Raw genomic sequence first — 9,583 nt, 5'->3', positions numbered from 1 at the left:
TAAATATATATATATATATATATAATTGTACGATTTATTATGAGTTGCTTTTAGTGTGATAATTCTTAGTAAAACGACATGAAAACATTTGCAGAAATAAAATTGATAAGTAAACAAACAAACAATAACAAACACCCACAATACGAACTAAACTTTTTTTGCACGGAATTTTGTGTGCTATTTTGCAGGTGTCAAATTTCCCGGAACAGGTGAGCTTATTCCGCATCAATTCCAAGAAGGAAAATTAAAATGAGTAAGTCGAAATATTCAAGTTCTCTATGCAAATGATGATGTATGTATGCTTGAATAGGAGAATGTATTTATGAACATGAACATATGTATGTATGTATGTATGTATGTATGTATGTATGTATGTATGCACATTCTCACGCTTCCACGTGGAACTGATTTCGTCTGCCGTCTCTCCACTTGAAGCGATCGTAATGCATATTATGCAATATATTTTAGAGATAGTATTGGAGTTGCTAAATAGACGTATAATCAGATATGAAAGTAACTAACTTAGCTATACAATCACAAAGAGCCTTAATGACGAGGGTGGTCTGATGCGTTTCGGGCCTGCGAATTCAGAGCGATTAGTCGAACTACCCTCGCAGCATATATACATTGAAATGCTTATAAACTATTACAGTTGCTTTGCATATATCTTAAGATTAGATGAACGAAGTTCGATCTGGATCCAGAACTAGGTCAGCTGCGACTTTATCTGCAATTAGGTAAAAGCTATGATAACACTGCTTCGGCTCGATCTCAATCAATGGGATACTCACGAAAACCTCGGAGCACTGGTCCGGTCGTGCAGTCCCAGATCGGCTTCGTAGATGATGCGATTGAATTCGAATTGGATGGCATTGCGAGTGCTAGTGGGATACTTCTTCAGCTTGCATTCCAGATACTTGACATATAGCGTCACATCGTCGTACTCCAGATCCTCTGGCGGGTCAGCGGGACTCGCTAACACCGGCGCCGGCGCCGGCGCTGGCGCCTGCAGCTCTGTCTCGCTCTCTTCCAGCTCCGTCTTCAGGTGCACGGAACTATCGTCATGCAGCTGAATCGCATTGCTGTCTGGCCAGGCCTTCTCCACCAGCTCCTCCTCTTCCCCGATAGAATGCAGTCGGTTAGGTGGCTCGAATTCAGCGCAAAATTCGCGAAATGCCGATTGATAAGGACGTTGCTGCGTTGATTCGGCTGATATAAATTCCTGTTCGCTGTCTTCGTGCTCGTGTCCGATGGAATTGTCGCTAATTTCAGGCTGCTCAGGCTGGTCGCAAGTGTTTGATTTTCTCGTCAACTGCAAAGAAATTAATCACAGCCTTTTTTAAAAAAATATAAAACATCGTTTCCCTTCTAATTTACACTGGCATAGAACCCGGGTCTGCTCGCATGCCAGCCGAGTGTCTTATCACGAAGCTACACACGCCAGGCTAAACCAACTAATGTTAGGAAAGAGCGTGGCAGAAACATTAAGAGAGCGTAAGCTTTAAGTCAGTGTTACAAAGGAAATGGTTGTCTTTGCTTTGTGTATGGAATAAGTAAGTAAATAGAGAGGAAGAAAGATATTAAATTGATAAATAAATGAAAATAGTAGTCTTATCAAATGCTTTCTTATATATAAATATATATCAGACAAACATTTATCGATACTTAATTGCCATCAATATCGAGTTCAAGTGTCGATCTTTTGAACATAAGCATTTGCTAATTAACGATAACCAACATTTGCACTATAAAAATAGCTTTTGCGCACTCTCTCGCACACACACATGCACTGACACAAAATACGATCGTATTTGAGTTTTTATTCGCGCTCATTCGTTTGGGGCTCTCACGCTCACAGCGCGCTATGCTCTTCTATTTAGCGCCCTTTTGTTTTGCCTTACGCTCTGATACCACATATGCCAGGCAAAAAAAGTACTGAAACGGGTAAGGTGTGTTACGCTGGACATTTTTTTAGTGTTTGTTGGGGTTTTTTTCTCTGCGACTTTAGAGGAAATTTGAGTGTTTAGTTATCGGTTTTGGTATGTTTACCGCTTACCTTCGGCTGCATAAAGGACATGTGACTGGCCCACCAGCGAGGATTGGGAACACCCTTGCGATACTGTGATCGGTAAACGGCAATCAACGAATTCATTTTTCTCTTAACATCGCGTATGGTCAGCTGCATAACATTCGCCATCTCTTTCCAGGCATCGTATCTCGCATTGCGATGCAAGAAGCCGCGATTTTCCGGATTCCACAAAACATTCTGCGCCTTGTACGCCTTGATCAACTTCACGGTGTGCTCTTCATCCCACACAATCTGTGGAGTTGGATGTGAATGTGTGTTGTTCATCGCAACAGTAATCAAAATAAGAAAGACAATTCTATTGTTATTGCTGTCAGTGCCGAGATTGCCGACGGAATCAACAGACAGGAGCAGCAGCAGCAGCAGCAGCAGCAGCAGCAGAACCAGCAGCAACAGTAACCACCCGACGCAAATGGAGAATATTAACTGAAAAACCAACACGCAAATGATTGCCAGGGTTGTTTATACGACATAGCAATCTCGTCAAGCAACTGAGAGCCAAAGAGCGCACACAAGAGAGCTGCCTATCATCGTGCTGTGCTCGTTCGTACATTGAATACGCCGTTGCGTGCAAACAAAGAGACGACACTAACCGCATGACATGAGTGAAGTAGCAGCGGAAAGTGAGAGAGTGCGCGCCCGCGAGAGCGCCAAGTAAACTGTTAGCTCTGTCATACCTGCAGGCGCCGCCAACTAACACAAGTGCAGCGAGGCCAAACGGCTCTCTGCAGACAGTTGCATACAGTGGAACTACGAAGGGAGAGAGACAATAAGGTACGATGTGTGTGCATGTGAAGAGTGCAGCGCTTAATATGTTTAGCGGCTTAGCAGCTACAAATACACAGAGAAATATTTATCTAATGTCTTATTAGAATTGCATTAGAGTGCAGAGTGATTATTAAAATTCAAATATTTTTATTTTCTGTCGGAAGTTTTATTTTTCAAATGGTCAACTTGCCTAATAGGCCGCGCCCTGACTACAAGGAGCAGGAGTAATAACGCTGTTGCAGCTGAATAGATAGTTGGTCGGACAAGGTGGTGATGGAATGGAAGATCCGCCGTAGCCACTTGATGTTTGTCCGTAGTCTGCATTATGCGCGGACCCCAACATTGGCGGATTGAGCATACGTGCAGCGTAGCCTGAAGATTTCGATGCTATATATGCGGAAGACGGAGGAGCTTTGGGCGCTGAATAATTCGGAGATACTGGCTTAGAGTAGATGGAAGTAGCAGGCGCTGAATAAGTTGGAGCGACAGGAGCTGAATATACTGGAGCCTTTGGACCAGAATAACTTGGAGCGGCTGGTGCTGAGTAACTTGGAGCAGCTGGAGCTGAGTATACAGGAGCCTTGGGCGCAGAATAACTTGGAGCGGCTGGTGCTGAATAGCTTGGGCCAGCGGGTGCTGAATAACTTGGAGCGGCCGGTGCTGAATAGCTTGGGGCAGCGGGTGCTGAATAACTTGGAGCGGCTGGTGTTGAATAGCTTGGAGCAGCCGGTGCTGAATAACTTGGAGCAGCGGGTGCTGAATATACAGGAGCCTTGGGCGCTGAGTAGCTTGGAGCGGCTGGCGCTGAATAGCTTGGGCCAGCGGGTGCTGAATAACTTGGAGCGGCCGGTGCTGAATAGCTAGGGCTAGCGGGTGGTGAATATGCAGGAGCCTTGGGCGCTGAGTAGCTTGGAGCGGCTGGTGCTGAATAACTTGGGGCAGCGGGTGCTGAATAACTTGGAGCGGCCGGTGCTGAATAGCTAGGGCTAGCGGGTGCTGAATATACAGGAGCCTTGGGAGCTGAATAACTTGGAGCGGCTGGCGCTGAATAGCTTGCAGCAGCCGGTGCTGAATAGCTTGGAGCAGCGGGTGCTGAATAGCTTGGGGCAGCCGGTGCTGAATATACGGGAGCCTTGGGTGCTGAATAGCTTGGAGCGGCTGGTGCTGAATAGCTTGGAGCAGCCGGTGCTGAATAGCTTGGAGCAGCCTGCGCTGAATAGCTCGGACCAGCCGGTGCTGAATAGCTTGGAGCAGCCGGTGCTGAATAGCTCGGAGCAGCCGGTGCCGAATAACTTGGAGAAGCGGGTGCTGAATAGCTTGGAGCGGCTGGTGCTGAATAGCTTGGAGCAGCCGGTGCTGAATAGCTTGGAGCAGCCGGTGCTGAATAGCTTGGAGCAGCCGGTGCAGAATAGCTCGGAGTAGCCGGTGCCGAATAACTTGGAGAAGCGGGTGCTGAATAGCTTGGTGCAGCCGATGCTGAATATACCGGAGCCTTGGGCGCTGAATAACTTGGAGCGGCTGGTGCTGAATAGCTTGGAGCAGCCGGTGCTGAATAGCTTGGGGCAGCTGGTGCTGAATAAACAGGAGCCTTGGGCGCTGAATAACTTGGAGCGGCTGGTGCTGAATAGCTTGGAGCGGCTGGTGCAGAATAGCTTGGAGCAGCTGAATAGCTTGGAACAGTCGGTGCTGAATAGCTCGGAGCAGCCGGTGCTGAATAACTTGGAGAAGCGGGTGCTGAATGGCTTGGAGCAGCCGGTGCTGAATAAACAGGAGCCTTGGGTGCTGAATAACCGTGAGCAGCTGGCGCTGAGTAGCTCGAAGCAGCAGGCGCTGAGCTTGATTGATAGTTTAATCCTGAGCTGTATATAACTGGTGGCCCGTAGGCCTGCTGCGGAATACCCTGGGATGAGCGTGAGAAGCGTTCGTCTATGTTATCCTCCGGGATGTTGAAGTCCTCGAGCTGCTCATTGCTGGCCGCCAGAAAGTCCGAAGTAGCCGCTGCCACGAGGCAGCTAATGCCCAAAAACGTTAACAGGTGCGATCCGTGCATGTTCGTCGCAATCGATCTATTTGGTATGATCAACTTGACTTGGGTGGCGAATTCTTTTATGAGCTCGGAAGATCCAGATCAGCAAAAACCCGAACATTACGCAAGGGAAATGGTTGCAAATTTTCGCCTGAACCAATCGTGTCATGAAATACGTTTACATATATTTATGTACAACAACATATATATATATATATATATATATATATATATATATATATATATATATTTCTGATTGAGTTGGCGTTGCTGTATATCATTTGTGCTCTAGTTTTTGTTCATAAAACGCGCAGATACACTTCACTGGAATTGATCAAAGAGCCAAAGTGTTGCATTACCGTAAGCTTAAAAGCCATGAGGTCGATATATATCATATTAAAATTGATCAACTTTTGTCTCTTGTAGGGTATATGGTAGAAATATATTTTAATAATTGTCAGCAACTAGAGGTAAGTTATGTGGGTCGCATAATTGTAATGATTATCATATTTGCTGACTTAGCTAGTATGTCTGGTATGCGGCATAAAAAAATATGCTGACTATAGATAAAAAGAAAGGAGTTCGGAAAAAAATAATTATATGTTTGTCAGTATATAGTTAAAGCGGGAAATTTTAAAACGAACTAAATGCTAATGAGCTTTGCCTATGTTATTTAACATTTGTGTTCAATGTTAGCTAGCGCCATCTATCGCTTTCGCTTTATTCTGTAAATCAGCTGTGCATACAAATGTATCGATAATTTCGATTATATTATTGAAGTCTGGCGTTCGCTGCCAAATCAACACGTCAACGTTTTCTTCTTCTTCAACGTTAGCCCCTTAACACCTGAACGGCGGCTATTTTAGCTGGGCTAGCGAGATTTTTATTAATTGGCAAGCTTTTGTTGAAATAAAACGTTAACAACGGATCATCATATTCAATCATTCCCGCTGCAGGCATTGGCCGCAAACAAGAAATAAGCAAACATAAAATCAAAACGTAAGTGCAAGGGGTGGGCCTAACAGCTGCTGCTGCCGCTGCTGCTTGCGTTGGCAAAGAAAAAAAAACGAATGGTGTTTAAAATAAGAAAGAAGAGGTTATTGCACCCGTGGCTAACTGACATTTATATATCTTATATACATGTTCTTTCTTTTTGTATACAGTGAGTCTGCATTAAAATGGCCAATCAAAGATTGAGCTCGTTAACAGCTGGTGGCCGCCTCTCGTTCTCTATGCTGTTCGCCTGCTTGTGCATCATGGCATTTCAATTGACCGGCAACCATGGGGCCGCTGTTATGTCTGTTGATCTCGGCAGCGAGTGGATGAAAGTGGGTGTCGTATCGCCCGGCGTGCCAATGGAGATCGCTTTGAATCGCGAGTCGAAACGCAAAACGCCGGCCATCATCGCCTTCCGCGATAATACGCGCACTATTGGCGAGGACGCACAAACGATTGGAATACGCGAACCCTCTGCCGCCTATGGTTACCTATTGGATTTACTGGGCAAGACCATTGATAATCCTATTGTTGATCTGTACAGGTAAGTTGATTATTTTCACCCCTCTCTCTCGCTCTCTCTCCCCACATTCGCGATAGCACGCTGTGGCCGTGCATGTGTGGGCCACGTCATGTTAGCAAACTGTAAACGTTTTATGTTAATAGCTGCTAGCGCGGCGATATTTAGAAATAAATGTCCAAATTAACATTGAACTGTAACGAAATTTAAGTGGGGAAAATCGTTACAAATAAGACATTTGCAATTTCCGTTGTAATTTGGCATTACTATTTACATTACTTTTAAGTACATTAATTGAGAAAATTATTATCACCATGTACCGTTATTTCTCAAAATTTACTTCATTTATACAACTAGGGGCGTAAAATGGCTGTTTGCAGTTATGGAAAAATTTGTTGTTTCCTTCAAATAAAGAAACTAACTATTTATCGTTACCATCAATTACATAAGTTGTTCCTCGAACTTTAAGCTCTGTTAAGGATATGTACCAAGTCTGCCTCTAGCAGCAGTTGCTGAAGATCAGTAATATACTTTCAAGAGCTGACAGTAGATCGCTAAACCTCTATAGAACCCTTTCAAATCTGTTTCTAATAACTTTGAACATTTACAGAAAACGCTTTCCGTACTACACCATCCTAGGCGACAAGGAGCGGAATACAGTGGTCTTCAAGAAGAGCGACACCGAGGAGTTCAGCGTGGAGGAGCTGGTTGCCCAATTGCTGGGCAAGGCCAAGGAATACGCACAAGAATCGACACAGCAATCGATCACTGAATGTGTGCTAACCGTGCCCGGCTATTTCGGTCAGGCGGAGCGAGAGGCTTTGCTGGTGGCAGCACAATTGGCCAATCTGAAGGTACTGCAACTGATCAACGACTATGCCGCCGTAGCGCTCAACTATGGTGTATTCCATCGGGGCGAGATCAATGAGACGGCACAATATTTCCTCTTCTATGATATGGGCGCTTACAAGACGTCCGCTGCGGTGGTTAGCTATCAGTTGGTCAAGGATAAGCAGACCAAGGAGATCAATCCGGTGGTACAGGTGCTGGGCGTTGGCTATGATCGAACGCTGGGCGGTCTGGAGATACAGCTGCGCCTACGCGACTATCTGGCCATGGAGTTCAATGCCCTCAAGAAGACCAAAACGGATGTCACGAAGAGTCCACGGGCGCTGGCCAAACTGTTCAAGGAAGCGGGACGTTTGAAGAACGTGTTGTCGGCCAACAACGATCATTACGCTCAAATTGAGAATCTGCTGGAGGATCATGACTTTAAGCTACAGGTGTCCAGAGAGAAACTGGAGGAGCTATGCGCTGATCTGTGGCCACGCACCACTAAACCATTGGAAGATGCTTTGGCCACGTCGAATCTGTCGCTGGATGTGATCAATCAGGTGATACTCTTTGGCGGCGGCACGCGTGTGCCACGTGTCCAGGAGACAATCAAGCAGCTGATCAAACAGGAGCTGGGCAAAAATCTTAATGCTGATGAATCGGCCACCATGGGCGCCGTCTACAAGGCAGCAGATCTGTCCAGCGGCTTCAAGGTGAAGAAGTTCATAGTTAAGGATGCGGTGATCTTCCCTCTTCAAGTATCCTTTGAACGCGATCCGGGCGATGGTGCAGCCGTTAAGCAAGTGAAGCGCGCCCTCTTCGCTTTGATGAATCCCTATCCACAGAAGAAGGTTATCACCTTCAACAAGCACACGGATGACTTTGAATTCTATGTAAACTATGGAGACTTGGAACGCTACAGCGCGGATGATATTGCTGCTATTGGTAGCCTGAATATCACGCGCGTTGAACTACAGAAGGTCAAGGAGCTGCTGGAGAAATCGAAGAAGGATCAGGTGGACAACAAGGGCATCAAGGCCTACTTCTACCTGGATGATTCTGGCATTTTCCGCTGCACGGGCGTCGAGTACGTTTATGAGAAGCAAAAGATCGAGGAGGATCTGGACGAGGACAGCACCTTGGCCAAGCTGGGCAGCACCATCAGCAAGCTCTTCACCAAGGAGGCCGAGAAAGCAACAGTCGATGACAGCGAGACCCCAACGCCCAAAGACCAGGAGTCTAGCGAGGAGCCAGCCGAATCCAAGTCTGAGGATGAGACCAAAAAGAGCGGAGATGTCAACGAATCAGCTCCAAATAAAAATGAGGAGGAGAACAAAACCGAGGCCAAGAATGAAACCATCAAACTGGTCACCATCAAAACGCCCGTGGCGCACAAGACAGAGCTGAGATTTACACTGCCTTTAAGTGGAAGCGGTTACAACGATGCTTTGGCCAAACTGCAAGCCATCAACAAAGTTGAGGAGGAGCGCGTGCGCTTGGAGTCCACATTCAATGCACTCGAATCGCACATCATCGAAGTACAGCAGAAGCTGGATGAGAAGCCTTATGCAGACTGTGCCACGGCCGAGGAGAAGGAGCAGTTGTTAGCTGAGTGCAGTAAGCTGTCCGAGTGGCTGTACGAGGATGAGGAGAATCGTACGCCCGAAATCTATGAGGAGAAGTTGCAGCAGCTGAAGAAGCTCTCAAATGTATTCCTCGGCCGCCACTGGGAGCACGAGGAACGTCCCGATGCGATCAAGTCCTTCAAGGGCATGCTCGATAGCGCTGAGAAGTTCCTGGTGACGGCACGCAACCTCACCAAGGACTCAAATCCCGAAATGGATGTCTTCACCCAGGTGGAGATCGATACGCTCGTCAAAGTGATCACAGAGTCGAGCACCTGGCTTAAGACCGAAGTCGCCGCCCAAAAGAAGCTAAGCCGGAATGCAGATGTTCGTTTAACCGTGCAGGATATGATGAAGAAGATGTCCACGCTGGATCGCGAGGTTCAGTATATGGCCAACAAGATGAAGATCTGGAAGCCCAAGGCGAAGGTCGATAAAAAGGCTAAGGAGCCAGCAGCTAGTGAAGAGGCTGTTCAAGGCAGTGGCAGTGGCAGCGGCGACAACGGTGAGGATGCCGCCAAGGATAACACTGAGAAGGCAACAAAGGAACAGCAGAAGGAGGAGAATGTGACAGCCACGCCCACTGTCGACGCAAACACGCCACACAGCGAACTCTAAAGCAAGACTGCACGAAATGAACAGGCAAAGAGAGCATGAGAGAGACAGAGGAAGCCAGAGAGCGAAAGAGAGAGAGAGAGAGAGAGAGAGAAAAAACGCAGGACAATTAA

At 46.6% G+C, this 9,583-nt stretch overlaps 3 protein-coding genes across 5 annotated transcripts; 1 reads left to right on the top strand and 2 right to left on the bottom strand.

The window, feature by feature from the left end:
* Positions 1-331: 331 nt before the first annotated feature.
* LOC111596839 lies at positions 332-2,947 on the bottom strand. Its single transcript, XM_023311213.2, has 3 exons — positions 2,057-2,947; positions 792-1,312; positions 332-727 (listed from the first exon to the last, which is right to left on the bottom strand). Exons 1-3 carry the CDS (start codon positions 2,351-2,353, stop codon positions 724-726), a joined length of 822 nt encoding a protein of 273 aa, XP_023166981.2. The 5' UTR covers positions 2,354-2,947; the 3' UTR covers positions 332-723.
* A 51-nt stretch (positions 2,948-2,998) lies between these two features.
* On the bottom strand, positions 2,999-4,946 carry LOC111596837 (DNA-directed RNA polymerase II subunit RPB1). 3 transcript variants are annotated; one of them, XM_030224221.1, is made up of 2 exons: positions 3,811-4,946; positions 2,999-3,498 (listed from the first exon to the last, which is right to left on the bottom strand). In XM_030224221.1, exons 1-2 carry the CDS (start codon positions 4,902-4,904, stop codon positions 3,045-3,047), a joined length of 1,548 nt encoding a protein of 515 aa, XP_030080081.1. In that variant the 5' UTR covers positions 4,905-4,946; the 3' UTR covers positions 2,999-3,044. The 3 variants fall into 3 exon arrangements, with proteins under 3 accessions (XP_030080081.1, XP_030080080.1, XP_023166980.2); XM_030224220.1 differs by having other exon boundaries at positions 2,999-4,015; positions 4,184-4,946; XM_023311212.2 differs by having other exon boundaries at positions 2,999-4,946.
* A 694-nt stretch (positions 4,947-5,640) lies between these two features.
* LOC111596812 (hypoxia up-regulated protein 1) lies at positions 5,641-9,558 on the top strand. Its single transcript, XM_023311178.2, has 3 exons — positions 5,641-5,879; positions 6,044-6,420; positions 7,007-9,558. Exons 2-3 carry the CDS (start codon positions 6,059-6,061, stop codon positions 9,471-9,473), a joined length of 2,829 nt encoding a protein of 942 aa, XP_023166946.2. The 5' UTR covers positions 5,641-5,879; positions 6,044-6,058; the 3' UTR covers positions 9,474-9,558.
* Positions 9,559-9,583: the final 25 nt, after the last annotated feature.

The sequence above is a fragment of the Drosophila hydei genome, unplaced genomic scaffold (assembly GCF_003285905.1).
Source record: "Drosophila hydei strain 15085-1641.00,03,60 unplaced genomic scaffold, DhydRS2 tig00000413-arrow-arrow-pilon, whole genome shotgun sequence".
Lineage (NCBI taxonomy): Eukaryota > Metazoa > Arthropoda > Insecta > Diptera > Drosophilidae > Drosophila > Drosophila hydei.
The sequence above is the reverse complement of the archived record's forward strand: the minus strand, read 5'-3'. Positions and strand labels throughout refer to the sequence as shown.

Bases quoted from the DNA above. Each gene is read 5' to 3' on its own strand.
- LOC111596839 (XM_023311213.2), bottom strand. From the start codon at position 2,353: ATGAACAACACACATTCACATCCAACTCCACAGATTGTGTGGGATGAA. The intron at 1,313-2,056 runs GTAAGCGGTAAA...ATTTCTTTGCAG, and splicing joins TGTCCTTTATGCAGCCGAAG to TTGACGAGAAAATCAAACAC.
- LOC111596837 (XM_023311212.2), bottom strand. From the start codon at position 4,904: ATGCACGGATCGCACCTGTTAACGTTTTTGGGCATTAGCTGCCTCGTG.
- LOC111596812 (XM_023311178.2), top strand. From the start codon at position 6,059: ATGGCCAATCAAAGATTGAGCTCGTTAACAGCTGGTGGCCGCCTCTCG. The intron at 6,421-7,006 runs GTAAGTTGATTA...GAACATTTACAG, and splicing joins CCTATTGTTGATCTGTACAG to AAAACGCTTTCCGTACTACA.